Source organism: Xenopus laevis, chromosome 3L, assembly GCF_017654675.1.
Source record: "Xenopus laevis strain J_2021 chromosome 3L, Xenopus_laevis_v10.1, whole genome shotgun sequence".
In the NCBI taxonomy this organism is placed as follows: domain Eukaryota; kingdom Metazoa; phylum Chordata; class Amphibia; order Anura; family Pipidae; genus Xenopus; species Xenopus laevis.
Window position 1 is genome coordinate 39196550 of NC_054375.1, and position 25556 is coordinate 39222105.

The window sequence follows — 25556 nt, forward strand, 5'->3', positions numbered from 1 at the left end:
GAGACATGGGTGGTTAAAGAAGAAAGGTGGTGAAGGGGGTGTTCTCTTTTACCTTGAACAGCTCCCACGTGCAAGGGGGTAGCGGTGTAGGGGGAGGTATTAGCATAGTGTTACCTAGGGAAGGACTCTCCTGAGGGGTATCAAGTGTAGGGCATAACAGTGGTAAGGCCTGGGGCCAAAGTGATGGAAGGGGCCTGGTGGAAGGGGCGTGTGTCACGGAGGTCCCTCAGCCTTGGGTACAATTTTTTGCAGCTTTCAGCTGCTACCAGATGTTATGAAATGTAATGGTTAAATGTTATATAAATGTAATTGCTTACCTTTCCCTACACTTTAATCAATGTTGATTTATGTTGTGTTATTTATGTGAATTTGTTAATAAACAAGCCTTTTGACCCAAAATATCTTATGTAGGGAAGAGCTTGGTGCTGTTGGGAGGGGCTGGTCAGATTGACATTGGCAATCACTGGGCATAGTTGAGTGTGATGGTCCAACCCACTAAGGGAACCTTGAAATAAGTGGCAGGTGTTAAAGGGTTTCCTGCACTGCCTTTTTTATCAAAGCAGGCTGAACAAGTATATTGCCCCGCAATAGAACCAAAAGCTCTGAAGGGAAAATCATGGGACAGCAATGCTTTCCCCCTGCCTGCAACATATTCGTGTTCGCACAATGTTTTTACTGCAATGTTTTGAATAAAATTGGAATTTTTAAACAATTTTGGCCTATGGATCCAGTGACTATGGCAGCCTGCTAGTGTGCTTTTGAGTTATTGAACAAGTATATTGTCACTTATTGCTCAATGTTAAGGCACAAGTTCTTTTGTTAACAGCATCAAATCCCACACAATGTTGTGCCCATTTTTAACTTTAAATGATCCCTAATGTATTTGAAATGAGAGTCACAAAGTATCTCAGCATAATGGCTGTAGAAGTGCAAAAAAATGGCTCAAACGATTACAATGAAATTTCCAGCAAATTCTTATTAACACTCCCTACAAAATGCCAATTTAAGGCAAACACATTTCAAACACATACGTATCCAGCAGGTGAAGTTATTAAGAAAGGAAATTAAAGAACACAGAAAATGTAGGCCCCATGAATTTGCTAGCATTCAAGCAGAGAATGTATTCAAATCTGGAATTCAATATTCATTTATTCTACAATGCGCTAAAAATGAAGAGGATAAAAACTTTCAATGACTTAACTATAAAACATGTTACAGGCTTCACAAGGTTTCATTCTGTTCACTAAGGGCTTGTACAGCAAGCTACTCAATATAATTGACTCTAAATATGGAAAGGTACAGTAAAATAAAACTGCTGATGAACTCCGATAGCATTTATCTTTCACCTGCAGAAAAAGAGCATATTACCTCTGAAACAAGTTCAATAGTCTACAACTAAAATTAATTAGTGGGCACAAAATGTAAATAAAAAAGAGATGGTAACACCTGAACTTTCCTAGCTACCGTTAGTAGCAGTCGGCACTGCCATCTTGTTTTTACATAGCAGCTAAGCAACCTTTTGGAAACATGTAGGTGTCAGGGCCTAGTGGCTCTTGTAAGATTGGAGTCAGGATCAAAGAGGAAGCTGTATATAGAAATTCCAATTTGCGGTATCCGAAGGGTTAAGAAAGTTTGTAGTCAAATACAGGCAAAAGATCAGGGTAGGCAGCAGATAGCAAAGTCCGGAGTCAAAGCAAGAAGGTCAGGATCCAGGGGAAGTAAAACCCAAATGAAGAGGCCCGAAGACCATCCTACAAAATACCCAAAAATACAAGTCCATGTTTTATATTTGTAACAGGTGTATGGGTCAGGGGTACTCCCAATCTTCCTCTAGTTATTGGCTACCATTGTCAAGACCGGGCCAGGGGTCTAACTCCAAGCAACTTTGACTCTGTATCTTCAGGTGGGACTTAGCTTATGAAATCGGGGAAGGGATACCACTCTGGTATGGGCACACAGCATTCACTCTTTCTCACGTGGGGGGCCAGTGGTTCTTAAAAACAACGAATCAATTTATAAACAGATGGTAGACTTCAGGATGCCAATCTCTTCCAATTTGCAGGGTGTGCTCAGTTGGTATAACAATCAAGTAGCACCAGGACAGTTACATGCAAAGTACTCACAATATTTCTTTGTTCCTCTTTCTAATGGGTAGTATTGCCTGCCTCATGGTCACCAACTTCCAATTCCTAGGTGACGCCCACAGATGTATATTACTCCAGGATCTACCTAATCCTAAACCTGGCTGCTCAGGTCCCTATAATGGTAGCAGAGGTGCCGCAGGGTACTAACCCCTCACTAAACTCCTTGTTCAAGCCTTAGCTGCTCACTAACTATCCTGACCCTGTTACTCCTTAAGTGACCTATAACAATTTCTATCTTGACACTTCTCCTATACTGAAGTCTACCTCCACCTCAGGCCCTGACAACAACACGCCACGTCCTCCAGCTAGTGGAGACACCAGAAAGAGACAGAGCACACGTAGGCATCCCTTATTGTAACCTCATGGGACTACTCCCCCTCCCCTCTGGGAAAAAGCACCCAGCCTAGTTGGCCAACTCACCCCCGGGGCTTAGAAAATCCTTACACTCCTACATACCGTAATTATCATTAAAGCAAAGCAGAATTAGAGACTGAACCCCAGGAGTTACTCCAGCTGGAGGATTGACACAATAAGTAGATCTTGTGATGGAAAAGCTATAAAGGGGTTTGCAGCTTTTCAGTATTAGATGCCCATGTTGAATTTCCCCGTGGTATAAGAGATTTATTTAAAAAAAATATATATATATATACGTGTACCCCATAAACACTGCTGTGACATTGTATATTCTGTAGAGAATGTAGATATTTGGAATTCAGTACTTGGTATAAAACAAATTATTGCGAGGAGCAACAGCAGCTCAATCAGTTCTATGTTTAATCTGTATGTTATTAATTTGCTTAAACAAACTGGCAAGGTTTCAAACAAGCTATTTTCTATTCTCTAAGTGTGCAGCAAATGTTCTGTAGAACCAGCACAATATTAAACAACTGCTGAAAGAAACAATCTGTAGAACCCAGCTGCAGAAAATACTGCCTGTGTGCCATCAGCCATTATGCTCTAAATAATATCTGAATAGGCACTGTGGCATCCACAAATGGCAAACGTACAGGATGAAAACACTGTCTAGCAAATTGTCTGTATAAAATGTATGCCATAAACATGCATCTGGATGGATTCACCGAATATTAAAGAATGGAAAACAGGTCATGATAATAGGGATAATAGAGATAAGGTAATCTGTATTTAAGGATATATGGAAAGCACTCACAGATCCCACAATATGCATTAATAAAATAAAATAATGCTTTATTTTATTAGGAAAAATTTCGAGCAATAGGGCAATAAGCATATAAAGCCTATGCTATAGCATAAATGCTTGTTCATGTATGGTATGTATGTATGTTATGTAGAAGGTTGAGGGAATATGCACCTAGCCCTGTTACATGTTTTGGTAATTCCACCTCATCTGAGAAATTGTGCATTGTTTGCACTAGGATTTAGCATGTTGTGGAATAGATGTGAATATAATTGGGGGGGAGGGGCTGTAGAGAACCCACCAGTCGTAATGCATGTTGACACAAATAACCAAGTTATAGTAAGTTAAAAATCTGGGTAAAAATATGGAGGTTGAGGATTTTCCTGGTACTGTACTTATCTGCCATACAGGGCAGATCTACTGTTTGGTCCTTTCAGACCAAGTTGGCAGCTTCTATGTCCCTGTATTGGCCCTTCCAGATGGCCCACCAGCAAATATCTGGCCAAAAATCAGGTTTGAAAATACTGTCAGACAAGAACTACATTGGCATGCATATTCTGTCCTTTCCAAGCAGGTCTGCATAGACCTCTGTTATGATCTGGTTATGTGGCTGGTTTGGGACCTCACAATATGAGTAGATCTTTTTTGTGTATCTCCAGCTTTAAATATATATATCCCATGTTAGAGAGGCAGCAGGATTTTAGGGAGATTGATTAAGGTCTAGGCAGTCTAGGCTTTGGATTTCTATAGAACCGGTTGTTTTTTTTTTTTTTAGAAGCTACTCTGTTGCAAGGATTGGCTGGACTTCAATAGTGATGGAACATCTGTTTATGGAGAGTGGATGGCTACAAAGTTGGAGGAGATTTTAAACTAGACATGATGAGGAACAGTAAAAAATGATGTGCAGGAGTATGGCACAGACCCCATTATATAATAGTAGAGGAAGGGGTTTAACTTCTGTTGCAGACAGACAGGCTGAGAGTGAGTTTTCAGATTTGCAGCATGTCATCCTTTTGTTTTAGAAATGGAATGTAAAAAAAGGAATGTAATTTGTCTCTGGGATAGTTTTTCAGCAAGCAGGAGATCAATTTGGCCTCAAACTGCTTTACTGCTTTACTAAGCTCTTCTGATACTGTTACAAACAGCTGGAAAAGAATTTCATTTTTTCAATGTTTTTCTTTTAGTAGAGACAATAACCCTTAGAGGACCATGTTAATTCTGTAACTTTATGGCATTAATTGGTATAAGACTAGTACAATGCCCACTGTTAATAAGTAGAGCTTATGTGTTGCCGCAGTGTACAAGAAATTACACAGTTCTTGGCAATAAAATTGAACTTTTAAACCCTACAGTGTATAATATATATTTTTGTACAAACATAATTGCAAAATTCCAATCCGAAAAAGTAATGTCACATTGATTCATACTTTACACTATGAAGTGCAAAATATAATTTAACAATTCCTTCTGTCTACATGGAAGAACCTTCAGAGCGTACTAATTTCCTAGTACTATACGTGATGAATGTCAAAGGTTGGTGAGGCTTGCAAATTTGACATGTAGGGATTATTATGCCTTTATCACTTGTCCTGGAAGGTTACACATTCTATCTTTTCCTTCTTCTAGAGACAGATTGTATGGGCAAGACGCAGATAACGACAAATGATAATGGAATTCAAAGGCTTAAGTGATTTTTCTAAATTAAAAACTGAGTTTTATAGCTTCTTGCCTGCGGATAAGCAATATACAAGATGCATCCTGTATTGGACAATGAGCTTTAACCATGGAGTAGATTTATGGTGCCCTATTTTATAAACTGAACTCCAACACGCCCATAGAGCAAAATGGTGTTTCACTCACCATGATTGCACCACCATATTAAGGCCCACCAGTACAGGCATAAGTTGAGAGTGTAGAAGCAATTGGAGATCTGTACTTGTATCCTGCTTAATCAATATGATGGCCCCCCCTACGCTCCAGCATGCATTGCTCTGCAACTTGTGCTTAATGTACTATTATTATTAAAGTATTTATATAGCACCCACATATTGCACATCGCTGTACAGGAAATGTGTTTCTACAACTAAATCACATGAATTATATACATAAAACATATGGAGTTACATACATCACAACCAATACAGGTACAAAAGGTGAGGAAGGCCCTGTGCAAAAGAACTTACAATCTAAAGGTAATGAGAGAAGAGTAGAGGAGCATAGTAAGCCATTGGGTAAGTATATAGAGATGAGTTCAGAGATGTATAGTGGGGCAGAGGAGGAGTAGTTGCTGAGGTTTATGAGCCTCGCAGCAGTGTTCATTATGGACTGGAGAGGGAAGGCCAATTAAAAGAGAGTTACAGTAAGAGAGTTACAGTAGTCTAGACGTGATATGACGAGAGAGTGAATAAGAATTTTGGTGGCATCTTGGGTGATAAATGATTGTATTTTGGAAATGTTCCTTAAGTGGAAGTGACATGACTTAAAAAGTGACTGGATATGAGGAGTGAAGAACAGGGCAGAATCTAAGATAACCCCAAGGCACTGGCCTGGTGAGACGTAGTGATAGTGGATACTTGGATACTTCTGGGATGTTATGGGTGTTAGTTGGAGGAAAGAGAACCAGTTCAGTTTTAGAGAGGTTTAATTTAAGGTTGCGACATTCATTTTGGAGGGTGGGTTGAGATCAGGAGAGGAGAGATAGATCTGAGTATCATCAGCATAGAGGTGGTAGTGGAAACCAGATGAGTTGGTTAGTTTGCTAAGGGAGGAAGTATAGAGGGAGAATAATAAGGGGCCAAGGACAGAGCCTTAAGGAAACCTAACAGAAAGAGGTAGGGGAGAAGATGCTACTCCATTGTAGGAGACAGTGAAGGAAAGATTAGTGAGGTAAGAAGAGAACCAGGACAGGGGCGTGTCACGGAGGCCAAGCTAATGGAGGGACTGGAGGAGGAGAGGGTGATGCACAGTGTGAAATGCAGAAGAGAGATCAAGCAGTATTAGTAGTGAGAAATGGAAATAAAGACATAACTAGCAAATCAATAAAATAAGGTTACCAGATCAAACCAAACAAGTGTAAAGCAGGCAATCAATCAGGCATTCTTCCAACCAGGTGATTAAAATCATGTGGATTCTTTATTTATGTACACACAGGGGCAGCCTTACACATTTAGGGGCAGATTTATCAAGGGTCGAAGTGAATTCAAGGGAATTTTCGAAGTAAAAAAATTTGAAATTCAAAGTAATTTTATGGATACTTCGACCATCGAATAGGATACTACGACTTCGAATTTACTACGACTTTGATTCGAAGTAAAAATCGTTCGAATATTCGATAATTCGATAATCGAAGTACTGTCTCTTTAAAAAAAACGTCAATATTTCGCCAAATTAAACCTGCCGAAGTGCTATGTTAGCCTATGGGGACCTTCTAGACATCGAAGTAAAATCATTCGATCAGACGCTAAAATCTTTCGATTCGATTTTACTTAGATCGTTCGATGGCCAAATTCGGTGAAAAATACTTCGACTTCGAAATTCAAAGTCGAAGTATTTCAATTAGATGGTCAAATTTCGAAGTATTTTTTACCTCAAAATTCAACCCTTGATCAATCTGCCCCTAAGTGTTAGAAAACACTTATAGGCCTAAGGTTACCAGATCACTTGAAAAGTCAGGGACATCTGTAATAAATGTATGTTGTAGAATTTAGGTGCCACCTGGTTGTATAATTTTCGTATGTAACATGTTTGAATTAACCCTTTGTACAGACACACCACCATAACAGTGAAATTATGGGTCTTTTTCACGGAGTACAACCACAGTTGAGTTTGTGCAAAGTCGTTTGTGATGAGTCATTAAATGATGCACCACTGCATCTGTCCTGCCTTCATTAGCAAATTGAGCTCAAGTATGCCTATGGACACTAGAGATCAGTGGAGCTATCACCAACTTGAAGGGTCTTGTTATGTCATGCTACCTCAAGGGGCTTAAACCTATATAACAAGTGCTGTGACTAGGAGCATGTACAGTTGAAGATGATCCAGATCTGGCTTCAACTGTGCATGATCCACATCATGAATTACAGTAAAGGGGATCTGAGCAACCCATAATAGTGCCTGCCAATGCCGCTGCGCTACTTTGCATTTTTCAAAAAGGAAAAGCAATATCTTCCATTTGGCTAGTCCCAAAGGGTGTGGCTTATGAGGGAGTAAGGAGGTTTGAGGAGGAGCCTGGGTTGTCAGATTTTGTTCCCCATTAATGACAAATTCCATCCACAACTACTGTAGCAAATGTCCTATGTCACAAATGACTTGGCATAATAATTTTATTACCTGTTCTGCACCATGCTCATGGTAATCCAGTCAGATGGATAAACATTCTTTCCAATTAGATCCTTGAACATTATGAATGTCTCCATCAAGAAGTCCTAAAAAAAATTACAGCATTTAGAGTATGTTCTTCTGTGATTAAAAGAGTTTCGATATATATGAAAGGGTAGTTTACCTTTAAGTTAACTTTTAGGGGCACATTTACTAAGCTGGAGTGAAGGATTCGAAGTAAAAAAACTTCGAATTTCAAAGTTTTTTTTTTGGTACTTCGACCATCGAATAGGCTACTACGACCTTCAACTACGACTTTGAATCGAAAGATTCAAACTAAAAATCGTTCGGCTATTCGACCATTCGAAGTACTGTCATGTAGCAGAATGTCCTACTAGCCTTATTTAATTTTTTTTATATATACATATTTTAATTGTTTGCCTTCTTCTTCTGCAAACTGCAATTTAGTAGTTATTAAACATTGAATCCAAAGATCCAGCTTTATCTTATGCCCTAGTAATTAACACATGCCATGCTGTTGGGAGAAATATATTAAGTTTAGAATTTATTTTTTAAGCCAAAATTATAATTGTATACTATCATTGCATACATGGACATTGATTCACCAGTCTATTTAAATGGTTTTTTCACCTTTGAGTTAAATTTTAGTATGGTGTAGAGAATGATATTTGGAGACAATTTGCAATTGGTTTTCATTTTTTATTATTTGTGGATCTGGTGGCAAGGGTACAAATTACTGGAGACTGGAATATGAATAGGAGAGGGCCTGAATAGAAAGATGGATAATAAAAAGTAGCAATAGCCTCACAGAGCATTTGTTTTTTAGATAGGTCAGTGACTCCTTTTTGAAAGCTGGAAAGAGTCAGAAGAAGAAGAAGGCAAATAATTTAAAAAAAAAACATAAAAAAATAAATAAGGAAGATCAAATAAAAAAAGTTGCTTAGACTTGGCCATTCTATAACATACGAAAAGTTGACTTAAAGGTTAACCACCCCATTAAAATCTGATTCCATACAAATGTTGATGGGATGAACTGGCATAAAAAGCCTCTGGGTGACTCACTTTAAGCATGACAAGTTCACTTCAGTAAAATCTGTTTAAAGTCTTAAAACAGATTTTTGCAAAGAGGAAAGCAAGCAGAACTTGACCTTAGTTCACAAATATGGAACAGAGTAAAACTGATTTAATAGATGCTATAGTTATACTAGTTATGATGACTTTTGTATTTTAAGTTACACTAAAACTGAATTGTGTTACAATAAAAACTCATCCGAAGAATATATTATTACTCTTAAAAAATATACCTATTGCACTATGCTTTTTCCATGACCTAAATTTAAAAGAGTCATCACGATGAAGTTCAATGTTTGGATTTCTTGACAGCACAGAAAAGAAATGTCAGTGAAGCTTTCATACAAATCTCTAAGGCATGTCTGAGGTTTTGACTCAAAAACATCATTTTATTTAAAATACTTATGGAAATGGAACAATATTTATTTTGCAAAAGGTCCCACCAAAGGCATCACATATTACTGCTCTAGAAGGAAATTCAAATAAAAGAAGCTGCAATCTTTCTCAAGTTATTTCTTAAATAAAGTGGGCTGTTTGCTTGGTGCAAAAGTCAGAATTTTAATTAACCAATAAAATAGGCCTGCATTAATAACCTAAGCATACTTTCTTTTCAGTACATATGGTCACATCGCTTATGAGTTGTGAGCAGGTCATATGTCCCTTAGTAAAATAGTGAGACTGTTTCAGTTTTGCCCTAACATTTTGGGGTTTGTGCCAGTAAATCTGCCCAGGAAGCTAGGGTTCCTGCCATGGTCACACATGTATTTATATGGTGGTGCTGCCCTGGTGCAATATTTGTTGAGAACATAAATGGAGGTTCCCCTTTGAACTGTTAAGAAGTTTTATTATATAACATATGCACATTCTGTTGCTGCATAAAACACTTTTCTCTCTGTGTATTATACAGTTTAAATGCAGGATTTACTGCTGACCAAAAAAAAGCAAATTTATTACAGTATGACTGTTGCTGATGGAACCATCTTGTAGGGAATTATAAGTGTAATGTTCTAGATTGCTAGGTGACTTATTAAATGTTTTTTGCTATTATTGGTGTAGGATGGATTTATGTAAAGGGTTATATACTAATGAATCTACTCCAGAGGGATGGTTAATTGTCTGGTACAAGTCTGAGTGCCTCTCTATTTGGGTCTGTTTTTCTACTTCTTTTTAGAGCTCCCACAATCCTCTTTGCATTTTAGAGCAAAATGTAGGGGTAGCACCCAAACACCTATAAATAAATACATACCTTTAATTATGGTGTTATGCACCTGCAAATTGGAAAAGTCAAATTATATCTATCTATCTATCTATATATATATACAGTTCAAAATGGACCAGCACTCCAGTAGTTTAATCAAAAAGGCCCCAACGAGGGCCGAAACGTTGGAATACACGAGTGATGTGTGAATAAATCTATTTGATTAAACTCCTGAACTGCTGGTCCATTTTGAACTGTGGATACTATACTTTGACTGTGCACCCACCATTGTCTAGTGTACGAGTGCAGGTACTTTTGTGAATTTATATATATATATATATATAGAGAGAGAGAGAGAGAGAGAGAGAGAGAGAGAGAGAGAGAGAGAGAGAGAGAGAGAGAGAGAGAGAGAGAGAGAGAGAGAGAGATAGAGATATAGAGATATAGAGATATAGAGATAGATAGAGAGAGAGAGATATAGAGATAGATAGATAGATAGATAGATAGATAGATAGATGATAGATAGATAGATAGATAGATAGATAGATAGATAGATAGATAGATAGATAGATAGATAGATAAATACCTTGATAAAGGTCCTAATGTAGACCAAAACGTTGGACACAAGTGGTATGGAAATAAAGGTTTTTTTTTTTGTTTTAAATTGAATACAAGAGAGTGCTGGTCCTTACCAACCATATGCTTAATTACACTTGATTGATTTTAAAGCCTTAACATCATAATATGTTTTACTTACCACAAGGTCACAATTTGACTTGAATGTTTCAATGTAAACTGTGTAGTGCAGATTAGTCATTTGGTTCAAAATAGCTGTCATACATGCCACAAAATGACTCTGTAAGGAAAGATAAGTATATATTATATATTGTTGCGAGGGAAAATACTGAGCATGGGAAAATACTGTGGTTATGTCCATGTGACTGCTACATATAAACCATAAAAATAGTATTAGAATAATAAGTTATTAAACATCTAGTCCTCCATCGGTTGCTGAACTCAAGGTTCCAAATTCCACTACGGTTATAAAGAAAGCAGAAAGCTTCCGAAACACACTCATGCAACTAACATTGCGTTATACTTGACCATCTTACTTCTGCTGTAAAATAGCAAAAGCTATCAGAATTCTCTATAGGGTTCAATGACATTCATTGAGAAATACATTTTGTGACTTTTCCCCTTTATACAGCGACAAAACTCTTCAGTGACTTTGGAGTTTCTTATTGGATATACTTTATCATATGATTTAACATGGGCCGTCAAGTGGGACCACAATCGTGTGGGTACTTGTCCTTACCTTTTCAACTTCTCTTTTCACATTCTAGCACATGCACTTTTTACTTGATGGTGTTGTAATTGCACTTGGTAAATATTTAACTTGCACCTAAAAAAGGCTGATGTGGGTTCAATAACACTAATAAATGTGTCACAATATCCAAGGAATAGAAAAGAACCCCCACTAGAACAGACTAAACTCAGGCAGTCACAAAGTATTATTGACACACTTATTTATAGTCGGTTAAATAATAAGCACTTGAATAAACACCACTAGTCAGTGCATGAGGTTGAATATACCACTTATTAAATTTTTATAAAGTGCTGTGCAATAAGTTATAAAGTGCAGTGCAAAGGATTATTAGTCAGGAGCTAGGAAGGCCAAATTTCTTCTTTACCACAATAATATTCGGCAATTAATAAAGTGATACCAAAATTGATCACCAATTTCTAAATTACTAGTAATGCTAAAGGAGAATACGTTGATAGTTATAATTGATTTACTAAAATGAGAATATTGAATACATTAGATTATAAAGTGCTACAGTGCTGAATGAATTTAGTAATCGTTCCTAATTAATAAGGTTCAATTCGTTGATTAACTAGGCTGCCATTAAATAGGATAAAAACTAAAATCAATGCTCAAATTTATGAAGAAAGGAGGAAAATGAAAAAAGAGAAGGTGGAGTTGTCCCAAAACTACTACCTGATTTGTTCTATCCCTGGGACACCACAAAGGTGGAGAAGGCAGAGTAACCGGGACATGGGCCGTCAAGTGGGACCACAATCGTGTGGGTACTTGTTCTTACCTTTTCAACTTCTCTTTTCACATTCTAGCACATGCACTTTTTACTTGATGGTGTTGTAATTGCACTTGGTAAATATTTAACTTGCACCTAAAAAAGGCTGATGTGGGTTCAATAACACTAATAAATGTGTGAATTTAAGCACAAGGAGGTGTGTTTTTAGAAATGAACGCTACACTATTATTGTCTTGTTTTTCTCCCTTTTCTCTTTTTTTGAGGATCGACCAGTGACACACCTTGGATTTATACTTTATCTATCTGTCTGTCTGTCTGTCTGTCTATAATATATATGTTATAACATACAGTATATTGTATCACATCTCGCTTCCTTCAAACACAAGCTTGAAAAGGTCAAAAGTAGTGTCATCATCTATTGTTGGCATTATTCACACTTATCTATCATGTTACTTCAATATGTTAACAACAAGGAAAATGCTTTGTGAATATTAAATGATCTCTAATTTCTTTCCCAAGCAGTTCATTTCATCACTGCTTGGAAACAATTACCAAACAATGATGAAACTGCCCTTAAGCAACAATTGTTCTTGTCTAACCATGATTGTTAAGCACAGCTATTACCTTTTCTACAGTATCTTGGAAATGAAAAGCCATTGATACATTGCATTTATCTTCAGCAATACCATTTCAGCAATATTTGTTTACCCTTTTATTTTCCAAAGTAAAAAAAAAAACAAGGAAGAAAGATTTTGAAGCACATAATGGGTAAAATAATGGGTAAAATATTGACTTTATTCTACATACAACTTGAGATACAAAGGGATCAGCAGATCTGAATTTAGGGGAATAAAACAGACAATGGGCCACTTAATAACTCCCTTAGATTTTGTTTTTCAGTAAACATGATATTGATACCACAAGGTATTTTGATTAATTAAAGATGTAATTCTGTAGACAATCAAGGCTGAGATATCAGCAGTTCTTCTCTCTGAAGAATTTACTTGTCAAAACAATAACATGAATAATTACGCTCAGGCAAAAAATGAAGGGGAGTTTTCAAAAATCAGAAACACGTTGTGAGAATATATTAAGGATTATTGCAGGTTGCTACCGAATATGTTTGACGGTAAAGAACATTTTGTTTTCCCTCAAACAATATTCGTACATTTTAATCTGAGTGTAGCCTAGATTTCGGATTTTGAAATTACTAATATAAATCACAGCCACGAAGAACACTTCCTTCCTGTGTTATCCATTTGTATCCCCTAATGAAAATATTAAACGATGATGAATGCCGCTACTTGTTGATTCACCTTACAAGTGAAACAAATTTACAATTACAATTTTGGCATGAAAAGTCACTTCAAGGTTTGTGTCTAAAAGTTGCACCAAATTGTAGTGAATCATTTCCATTTCGCATTAAATGCTTTCAGCTCTTACCAAAACCATTGGCAAGTGAATGATTAATTTTAGGCATGCATAATCTGAATTTGCTGCTTTGACATTATAAAACACTAAGCAAGTCCAGTTTATTATATTTTCATAAATTTTGCTCATATTTGCATTGTTTCCTCAACATAGGGAAACAGAACATACAAGTTCCAACTATATTACTTTGGTTTTGTCTTAATAATATGTATTAAGTGCTTGCCGTTTTTTTTTTTTTTACAGTATTTTCAATATTTTCCACAAAGTTGCTTTATCATTCTGTGTCTGTGTGCTTACAGGGTTTCCGATGAAGTATGTCTATACGAAACGCGTCAGACCATAAACTGATGTAATTCTTTTTTAACCAATGTTTAAATAAAAGTAATTTTTTACTGAAAAGTTGAAGCGACCAATCTGTGACCCTGGAAGTGCGCTCCCATACTTTGGGATTCTACACGGCTGATTGTTTCCTTAGCGACGGACTCGGGGCGGCAGCACCCGGGTCACATTACCGAAAGGGTAAGCCTATCTGTATAACTTTACATGCAAGAAATATTGTGGACATAAGGTCTTTTTCTCCCCTTTTGTTTGGGGCACCAATAAGAGCAGGGTTCGGGGCATATTGCACCTGAACCACTACATTAGAACGGTGAGCTAACTGAAAACACGGGAAACGTATTGGATGCATGGTGTAACATTGTTTGTGAGAATTGCTTACAGGGTTTGTCATCTTTTATGCACCAAATTTATGCACCAAAATATCTCAATCGCTTGGATAGTCCTTTCTTGAAGAATTGATATTAGGACTGCATATTCTCTTGTCGTTAAATGTTAAACATTATTGACTTGTACAAATGAAGTTGCTATTTAGAAACTTCTTTTAGGGTCTATTTATTAAACCTCATTTTTTTCTGGTCGAGTTTTTAAAAGGGAAAAACATAAATTTTTAGAGGGGAAAAAAATAAAATTTTTAGAGATTTATCATACCCTAAAGCTAAAAATCTGAAAATACTCCAGCTAAAGCCTGTCAAGGTCATGTAAAGTCAATGGCAGATGTCCCTTTCTGAATTTAAAGAAATCTTTTGACATTGTGATCTGCGTTGGTTTTCGTTTAATAATCCGAAAAAGTAGAGGTTATCGGGTGACAACTCAAAAAGTCGTATGATTCGAGTGTCAAGTTGAAGATAGTTGTACAATTCGAATTGTCACAATATATTTTTTTTCTAAACTAGGTAAATTCCTGGATGGGAGTTAGGTCAACTTGGTTTTAATAAAAAAAAGGGAAAATTTGAGTTTTAGTAGAACCCCCTTTAAAGCTGATGAGGCTTCAAGCAGTTTTTGATAAAATTGTTAGATAAAATATTATATGCTAAAAAGGCTCTTGCAAAGGACTACAGACATTTAAGTTGTGCTAATTGAGGACATTGACTGGATTTACAGTCCTACAAATCCTTTTTTATTACCCGACAATCTCCTTGACCATAACACATAACCCTAATACTTCAGTATAAATTTCACAACATCCACAAAAAGGAAGGGGCTACATATGAACAATAAACAACTGCTGAATGTGAAATATGGTTGCAAATGTTTAAAGAGCGTATAGAATTTTTTTATTAGCATCAAAAAAGTCCTTTGCATTACTGGTTACTCAACAGAATTTACTAATAAAGTTTCATTCTGTACTCCAGAATTCTTTGTAAGAGAAATGATGGCAGACTTTTCTTTTCTTTATTATTTATACATTGTACATTATACATTATACTCTTACACAGAAGGCACGCTTGATTTCTTGCTACAGGCTTGCATAAGGATGACTGTGATATAACCGTATACGTAGATATCAAGTAAAACTATGGAGTGAATGCAATCTTCTGCAGCTTTCCATATATCTACACATATATAGCATATATAGTCAAGTATCTAGACACTACAGCTAAGTAACATGCCCTCAGCTGGAACACAAACTGCTGAACGCCAAACTTTCTCTGGAAGCAATGTCAGCATAAGAACTATTCATTGGGCACCATGGAGTATTTACAGGTGATTAAAAGCAAACAAAGCACAAACCAGAGTCCAGATGAATAGATTCGCTGAGATGGGAGTAGAATACCCTGACTGGCCTGCGCATTAACCTCAACTCAACTGAACACCTGTAGGTTAAACTGTAACACTAAGGGGCCGATTCTCGATATTCGACTAGGAATTAAAATCCTTCGACTTCGAATATCGAAGTCGAAGGATTTAGCGCAGATAGTTCGATCGAACGATCGAAGGATAATTCATTCGATCGAACGATTAAATCCTTTGAATCGAACGATTCAAAGGATTTAAATCCAACGATCGAAGGAATATCCTTTGATCAAAAAAAGTTAGCCAAGCCTATGGGGACCTTCGAACATTGACTTCGGTAGCTTTTAGATGGCGAACTAGGGGGTCGAAGCTTTTTTTAAAGAGACAGTACTTCGACTATCGAATGGTCGAATAGTCGAACGATTTTTAGTTTGAATCCTTCGGTCGTAGTAGCCCATTCGATGGTCAAAGAAGCCCAAAAAAAAAACTTCGAAATTTGAAGTTTTTTAACTTCGAATCCTTCACTCGAAGTTAGTAAATCGGCCCCTTAATGTACAGCAGTGCACAACTTTACTAAATGAAAGCAAATCCCAGCATTCATCTAATTTTTCCATTCTGCTATACTGTATACAGGAGCAGTGGCCAGCTGCATATATTAAGGTGGGTATGGTGCGTTAGCTTAATTGGTGGGTAGGGTGGGTTAGCTTAGTTGGTGGGTAGGGTGGGTTAGCTTAGTTGGTAGGTAGGGTGGGTTAGCTTAGTTGGTAGGTAGGTTGGGTTAGCTTAGTTGGTAGGTAGCGTGGTTTAGCTTAGTTGGTAGGTAGGGTGGGGTAGGGTGGGTTAGCTTAGTTGGTAGGTAGGGTGGGTTAGCTTAGTTGGTAGGGTGGGTTAGCTTAGTTGGTGTGTAGAGTGGGTTGGCTTGGTCAGCACCTGAGCAAACAAGATAAATAGGACCCTTGGGATTCCAGTGGAGCTTGCTCCTGTAGGATATCTGCTCTGTTACTGACTGCTCTGAAAGTGAGGCTCTGTCTATTAAATGTCAGTCATTATGTTACTTTTATTATTACATAGTATTCAAATCTACTGTATAAGATATTTTTTTTAATTACTATGCCTTTCAATTAAAGTAAAGGAGATAGGTTCTTTAATTCATATAACCAAATGTGCTTGTAAAACAATACAGGACATGTTCAGCAAAGAATATAAACAATAAATGTTCATGGTAAAAATATGTCACAGCTCCACAAATCAATGCCAGCCATGCTGTGCAGATACACGGAGTTTATGACTGTGAAGGAATAAATCAATGCGAGTAAAATATCTTTGGGTGAGAAACACTGTCATTTACAAAGTCAAACGGTTTCTATTTGTCCAACAGAGATCGACGTTCATTTTGAAAGAAAATGTGTTTTATCTCCGGAATTGATTCTGTTAGCTAGTAATGTAATCAGCTGCATTAATTGATGACGCTGAATTGTTATTTGACCTTTGTTTTTCCTTTTTCAGTTTTTTATTGTCCCTTTCATGATTGGAACCCCCTTTAGAATGAATAAAAATAAAACAAATACCACACAAATCAACTATAGACACAGTAAGTCATAGATGAGGTGGAGGCAATATTATATCATGCTCTGGAAGTACTTATGGGCTCATTTAACTGGCGCAAAATGCAATTTCCGATGCAGTTCTTCATTTATCCACAACAAGTTTCCCATGAGTTGGGAATTGAGCTATTTCCGGAGCACAGTGTCAAAATTAAGTTTGTCTTTGATTTTTCAAGTATTGGTTGTCTATTGAGGTGGAAACAATGGGAGTACCACCTCATTCAGGGTGGCAGCAGATCATGCAGGCTGGTGCATTGATGCAAACTCGCAAGGAGGAAGTTTGTATGCAAGTTTGCATGTCCATTTTGCGGCACATGCATGCAGCACTGTCATGCGTGCACACTGAGAGGCGTGTCGGAAAAGGGGGGCCGGAGGGGAGCCCTGGACAACAGTCCCGGTGGCGCCCAGGCCCCCCAGTCCGACCCTGTTTGTAAATGAGCCCTAATATATTATATATAGGTATGGAACCTGTTATCCAGAAACCCACTATCCAAAAATCAGGCCATCTCCGATAAACTCCATTTTCATCAAATAATTCACATTTTTAAATAGTATTTCCTTTTTCTCTGTAATAATAAAACAGTAAATTGATCTAAACTAATATATAAATAATCCTTATTGAAAACATTCCTATTGCATGTAAAGGTATGGGGATCCAAAATTACAGAACGGTCCTTTATCCAGAAAGCCCCAGGTCCCAAGGATTCTGGATAAGGTATGAGATCAGTTATTTTCAGATAAGGTTTTTTTTTGTAATTTGAATCTCCATACCTTAAGACAAATACCCACAAATACGGATTCATTCAGCTTAGTTACTATCAAGCACAAGGTATTGCTTTTTATTATAGAAAAAAATACATTAACTCTTTTAGTGACACCGATTCAGAACACAGAATATAAAGAACCTGAATATAAAAAAGAACCTGCATAAAAAAAAGACCATAGCACCATAAAATCTTTTTAATGCATAAAAGCATTTGTATTTCACTCTTCATGTTCATTCTGGACGCATAATTACCTTGATTTAGCACCTGGATAAAGTCATAGCATTTAAAAATATTATCTATTAACAAAATCACAGTTTAGATTAGGAATACCTTCTACTTGACGGGTGCAGGCTGATATTTGGTAGGAAATGAAGTGTTTGTAGGGTAGCAGAGGAAAACATTCTGCAAGGTCAGACATCGCTAAGTATCACTTGCACTGTGCAATGCCCAAACATGCTCTCTGTGTCCTGAGCACTGCAAGGGAGTCTGTTCAAATTCAACTGGCGGCCACTAGAGGTCTTGTAGTTTCATATGGTGGATGCTGCTCAGTTTGCAATGCTTTTTTCTATTATTTATTCCTACGTGAGCACACCAACCGGCAGACTTCTTGCATGCAAACAGAGATTTCTTCTGAGATAAAGGACTTACTGTACCATTTTTTTTTCGGGAATGGCATTAGTGTTAATCAACGCTTTGCTGAGAAGATAGATCTGTTCTGCAGGTAATCATCTTACATCTCTCAGGTAGGATATGCTTAAGGTGCTGGCTTGATAATGCTACAAAGGGCAAAAAGGCTTTTTAAATCTCTATTAATAGCTTACTTCTGGCAATATTGCTTTTAAAAAAAAAAAAGTCTTTATTGTCTCTTATACTCTTCTGAAGCATGCTGCTGGCAATAAAGAATGACTTTCATTTACAATGTATGGCTTTTAAGCAATGTTTCAGTATCTATATATATATATATATATATATATATATATATATATATATATATATATATATATATACACGTATGTGTATGTATGCATTTATATTTATATCTTATATACATATGTATATATATATATGTATTTATTAGTCGACTCTCTGTTATGAAGTCCTTGTTAAAAACAATGCCATACATGTTGAAAACTCCAGTGTGCGAAGGCTAATTAGCAGTCCAAATATATATTGTATTTCTTTTTTATTATCAATATGATATCATTTTGTTAAGAAATTCATATACTACATGGTGCCAAATTTCTTATTTCATAATACCCATTACTGAACCAGCTTCTGCTTCATCTGAGATACAAGCCAGGTAGAAGTAATTGAGTTTGATCAGGTCTACAATTTAACTTGAGCATGGAATCTGACATTGTAGCTGTGATTGGAAATAGATAGAGCACAACTTGTATATAATCACATTTGTGCAAACTCATTACCAGCACTGGCTTGTCATATGCCTTTCCCCATTGCTCAATGTTGTATATGACCTGGAGGGAGGCAGGAAAAAAAGTGTTTGCAATACTGTTCAAAGTTCCTTTTTTTCTGTATAAAAAAGACTGTATACTTTGTATGGCATAGGTATAATATCTGTCATGTCTGGGAGTGACCTGTACATTTGATTTTTATTTATAGGGTTGGGCAAGTAGATGAATTAATATATTCAGCATAAAATAAAAGTGTTCTAAACACCATACTGAGTGGGCTCTAAACATATATCACCGTGACCCCTTCATGTTTAAGGTGTAGCATCAAGCTACAGTACATTATTTCCAGTAATGACCTTGTTCTGGTTTCGTCATTTCTCATCACAGATCAATACATCTGCTAAGAGGTAATGCAATACATGTTCTTCTACCATTAAGAGGCAGCATCTAACTTGTCTATATACAGTATATATGGATCAATTCTTTTTTTTTTTAAAAGAATGATTCATTTATTACTCTATAGCGCGTATTGTAACAACGCCATATAGTGCCATAAAACAGAGTAAACAAAGGACGTTTCTAAACTGTTCTATAGGTCAGGTTATATATTAAGAGATGTCCGATGAATTTGTCAATGATGGACTTCTCCTGGAGATTAACCCAGGGGTTGCTGAGTGACCTGAGCATTGTATTGTCCCTTACACTGCCAATGAATTGAAAAGAATATTCACCGTGGCCTGTTGTAATACTTTTTGGTCATCAATTATTACTAAGGAACCACAGCTGACTGTTGTTACTTCTACTTCCTTTGTGTGTATAATTCAAATATACAAATAAACTAACACTTCCATGTACAGTAAATGAGCCTTTGCTTGGAGGTGACTGAAATACAAGTGAAGGGAAAGGGGCAAATTTTAGTGTTTTGTCCCCTCTGGTCTTGGAGCTACTAATCACTGCAGACACAAAAGGCTCAATATTGCACCATGTGCAACTCCCAATCCTTCCTATAACTGAGCAGCAGCTTTATAATAGATACTCGAGCTATCTTTATAGCACATCATGTTATCTGAAATGCAATGTTTATATCACTGCATGATTTTGACCCCTTGCTTGGATCAATAACTTTAAAATAATCTTGTTTAAATACAATTTAGTGAGCAAGAAAGACTGCTAGTGCTTAGTAGAAGCAGCATTTTTAAAATTGGAAATTAGGGGATAATAGTAGAACTTGTTAGCCTCCTGCCATATCTCCATGTTAAGTTTTCAAAAGTTGCATTTACTCCTGTATCTTTATTTACAAGAGTCTAACACACTACTCACTTCTATTTTACAGTGCTGCACAATATGTTAACACTTTATAAATATATTTTGAAAATGGCACAGGTATGGAATCTGTTATCTGGAATGCTTGGGGTTTTCTGGAAAAGGAATATTGCTGGTTTTTGGATCTCCATACTTTAAGGCTGCTAATAATCATTTAAACATTAAATACAGCCAATAGAATTGTTTTGCCACCAATATAGATTCTTGCAGCTTAGTTATCACCAAGTACAAGCTACTGCTTATAACAGAGAAAAAATAAATCATTTTATTTTATTACAATTATTTACTTAAAATGAAGTCTGTGGAAGATGGCCTTCCCATAATTCAGAATTTTCTGGATAAGGGATCTAATACCCGTGCAAGCATATAAAATACATAAAATAATAATAATTGTACCTTTAACAGCTCAAACTCTCAAAAGCTGATCTCAAACTGCAGTTTTACAAATAACTTAAAATAGTGGTTTACAATGTCTGTTTCAGGAAATAAGTTGATTTCAAAGAACTTGTATTTAAAGGGATATATCGTATCACAAAGAAAAAAGAGGAAAGCAGTAAGCTCCTGAGAACTACCTTGCAATCAGAAAGCATTTTTTTTTCACTTAAGAGCAGATTTATCAAGGGTCGAATTGAAAAATCTAATTTTTAAATTAAAATTTCGAGCTAATTTTAGTATATTTTGACTAAGGAATAGTCCAAATTCGATTGAATTTGAAAACAAATTGAAAATGTAAATTTATCTCTTTAAAAATTCGACTTCGACTATTTGCCATCTAAAACCTGCTGAATTGCTGTTTTAGCCTATGGGGGACCTCCTAGAACCCATTTGGAGTCATTTGGTGGATTTTGAAAAATCAAAGTTTTTTTGGAAAATATTTTGATTTGAATTCAATCGAATACACCCGAAGTTTAAAAATTGGATTTTTTAAATAAATTTCGGTTGGTCTTTTTTTTCGAATTTCGAAAACTCCCATCACCACGAAATCCGACCCTTGATAAATCTGCCCCTTAGTGTACCATGCCCTAGGTTAGAAAAAAATAAGGTTTGCACACAGTCAAGGGCATGTATCAACACTAAACAAAGTTGCACCTGGGCAGTAATTCATCAAACTTTAGCTTTCACAGTCCTACCTGCAGCTGGCTTTAAAAAAATAATCACTATTGGTTGATGTGAGTTACTGCCCAGGTACACTTTCTCCAATGTTGGTAAAGGAGCCTCATTCTACACAAAAGATCAGCATTTTATTATAAAACCACACAAAATGCTGAGCTTTTGGTTGTACTTGGTTGATAATATAATAAAATTCCTATTATAACAGACTAAGAATACGACTTGCAGCAATTATTGGCTATAAGAGGCAGTCTCTTTTCAATCTGTAATAATAAGTAGTAAGAAAGCTAATACAGGTATGGGACCCATTATCCAGAATGCTCCGGACCTGGGGTTTTCCGGATTAGGGATCTTTCCGTAATTTAGATCTCTGAGTCTTAAATCTACTAAAAATCATTTAAACATTAAATAAACCCAATAGGCTGGTTTTGCTTCCAATAAGATGTAATTATATCTTAGTTTGGATCAAGTACAAGCTACTGTTTTATTATTACAGAGAAAAAGGAAATCACTTTTTAAATTTAATATTATGTCATTATAATGGAGTCTATGGGAGACAGCCATCCCGTAAGTCGGAACTTTCTGGATAACGGGTTTCCGGATAACGGATCCCATACCTGTATGTGCATTCAGTGTTGTTAATTGTGTCTTGAATTACTATTTTTAAAAATGGCTATTGGCCTTTTAGACAGATAGAAATGAGATCAGCACATTCAGTGGAAATTTGGCAGAAATCTTGTTTTTTATTAAGTATTTTGGGTCATGCTGAAGTTTTTAATGGTTGGTTTGCTCTTAAACCCCTATCACATGACTCTTTCAGTTATCAAATGTAAAAAAGGTAAATATATGCCAGATTTATCATACAGGCAAAGAATACAGAATTGCATCACACTGTTGTTTACGACTTGTATTGGTCAAGATGAAAACCCATTCTTGTCACTGATATTAGCCACATTGGTCACATTGTGGATGGAAGCATCTGATTTGGATAGTGGTAAAGCTGAAAACAACTGATTTAAAGGAACAGTAACCCCAAAAAATAAAAGTGTATTAAAGTAATTAAAATGTAATGTGCTGTTGCCCTTCACTGGTAAAACGTCTGTGTTTGCTTCAGAAACACTACTATAGTTTATATATACAAGCTGCTGTGTATCCATGGGGGCAGCCATTCAAAGCTGAAAAAGGAAAAAAGGCACAGGATACACAGTAGATAACACATAAACTCTGTAGCATACAATGGGATTCTTTAGAACTCATCTGTTATCTACCATGTATCCTGTGTTTGAATGGCTGCCCCCATGGCTACACACCAGCTTCTTTATATAACCATAGTAGTGTTTCTGAAGAAGACACGCCAGTTGTACCAGTGCAGGGCAACACTTCATTGTATTGTCAACACTTTAATTTTTTGGTGTTTCTGTTCCTTTAACTATGCATAACAAGGATTACGATCAAGGATATGATATGGCTCTGCCAGTCACAGATGTATTGCCCTTCAGTAGAAAAGAAGCGTTCATGAGATGACTCAGAAGTGGCAGGAGCCCATCTGATTATTTGTTTAAATAACAGATTAAGCCAATCTTGCCATCTGTAAGCAGCTCACAGGGGACTCAGACCATCTGTGGCTCACCCCCATTATACCCCTCTCCAATGTAAACGCCTTCAATTCTCATATTCAAAGACTCTACATTACAGTTGGATTTCCCACTTTCATGCACCCAATGGAATTAACATATGCTTCTATTTATTTGTATCTAACATATAACAAAGAAATCGTTTTAAATTGGCATGCAACATGGCATATGCGTGATCACGTTCTAATCTCAAATTAGGATGTAGCAGATGTTTATTTAGAATTAGGTCAGGTATATGAAAACTAACAAAAACTCTTAAAAACATAAGGACGTGCTAAAATGAAAGCATTAACATGTCTTAGAATTTCCAACTTTTTTAGAGATTTTAAAAGTTCAAACTTATATATGTGCATCTGTTAAGTGCTTCTAGATATGAGTGTGCCCTATTTCACTTCAGTATGTGATGTATAGTATCTGGTGTTTAGCACTTTTCTACTAAAACTTTAAGGGGCAGATTTATCAAGGGTCAAATTTCAAATTGAAAAAACTTCAAAATTCGGATTCAAAAAGACCAACCGAAATTAAGTCGAATTTTTTTTGGTCAAATAGGTCAGTTTTCGATTGAATAGGTCTGTATTTGGCCGAATCATACGAATCGAAGGAATAGTGCATTCGAATGAATTCGATTTGAAGTTTTTCCCAAAAAAAACCATTGAATTTTCAAAGTCCACCAATTGACTGCAAATAGGTTCTAGGAGTTCCCCTGTAGGCTAAAACAGCAATTCAGCAGGTTTTAGATGGTGAATGGTCAAAAGTCAAATTTTTTTAGAGACAGTACATGATAAATTTTGATATGTGGACTATTCCCTAGTCGAAGTACACAAAAAATAGCTTGAAATTCGAATTTTTTTTCATTCAAAAATTCACCTAGACCTTTGATAAATCTGCCTCTAAGAGGACAGGCCACTGGTTTGCAGGGTTTGCATAGTGTGTGCACCAGGGAGCAAATGCTGTGCACATTATACACAAGTATATACAGGTATGGGACCTGTTATCCAGAATGTTTGGGACCTGGTGTTTTTCAGTTAACAGATATCTCCATAATTTAGATTTTATACCTTAAGTCTATTAGAAAATCATTAAAACATTAAATAACCCCAATAGGCTGTTTTTACTTTCAATAAGGATTAATTACAACTTAGTTTGGATCAAGTACAAGGTACTGTTTTATTATTACAGAGAAAAAAAAATCACTTTTAAAAATTTGGACTATTTGGATAAAATGAAGTCTATGGGAGAAGGCCTTCCCGGATTTTAAACTTGTTGGATAACAGGTTTCGGGATAACGGATCCCATACCCTTATATAAGATTACCAGTTAGTAGAAAGGTTTAATATGAGGTACTTGGAATGAGCACAGTTTTTAGAGACGTTTTAAAATGTCAACAGTATCAGAACTTCTGAGTGTCCATGAAGATGGCAGTTTCAGTAAGAAAGAATGAGGTGTTGATAACATATGCCACATGCCCTGTACACACAACTTTTTTTCTTTACATTTTTTTTCCAAATGCAGTTGGTTTTTTTTAATGAAAAGGCAACAAAGTTCATTTTCATGGAAAATTTGACAATCTCAAAAAATATACAATTACATTCATTTATAAAAAAAATTGACGTGCTGTTAAATTTGTTAAAAAGAGCTTGAAATGTTGAAAATACACCTTCTAAGGACTTTTAGATCATAGCACTTTGCTGCCTATGACTAATCTCGTGTACATCGGACGTCAAAAACGTCCCTTGTTTCCGATCGGCTAACGTGGGAATCGCCACTGGGGAAATCTACTAGATGCAAAGTCGCCAGAAGTTTCCTAACCAGAAGACTTTGGACTACTTCGTAATGAAGCCATGCCACTTATATTTCCCCAGTGATGAATCCCATGTTATTTGTTGGAGAGGAAACAAGAAACATTTCCCGAGACTTTACCCGAGATTCATTGCCATAGTTGACAAATGTTCCCATTCCAATTTTAGATTTTAAATACATCTCAAAAAAGTTGGGAAAACTCAATTGTGTCCATAATGTTCCATTTTTATTAACCAAAATATGACATTACAGTGAAATATAACTTAATTTGCTCACTCATATATTTAGATTTTAAATACATCTCAAAAAAGTTGGGAAGACTCAATTGTGTCCATAATATCACTCATATATTAAATAATATACTGCCATAGGCATAAATGAAAGCAGCAAATTAAACATAAGAAATACTGGACCTTGTTCAAATGAATACCATTTCATACA

General features: G+C 36.2%; 1 protein-coding gene across 2 annotated transcripts in view; it reads right to left on the reverse strand.

Annotated features, from left to right (window-relative positions):
• dock2.L (dedicator of cytokinesis 2 L homeolog) overlaps positions 1-25556 on the reverse strand; it is a 313170-nt gene that overhangs the window by 94918 nt on the left and 192696 nt on the right. For both annotated transcript variants that reach the window (XM_018252117.2, XM_041586149.1), the window contains exons 28-29: positions 10665-10763; positions 7630-7724 (exon numbers count right to left, since the gene is read on the reverse strand). In XM_018252117.2, coding sequence (XP_018107606.1) covers positions 7630-7724; positions 10665-10763 — 194 coding nt within the window. The remainder of the gene's footprint in view (positions 1-7629; positions 7725-10664; positions 10764-25556) is intronic.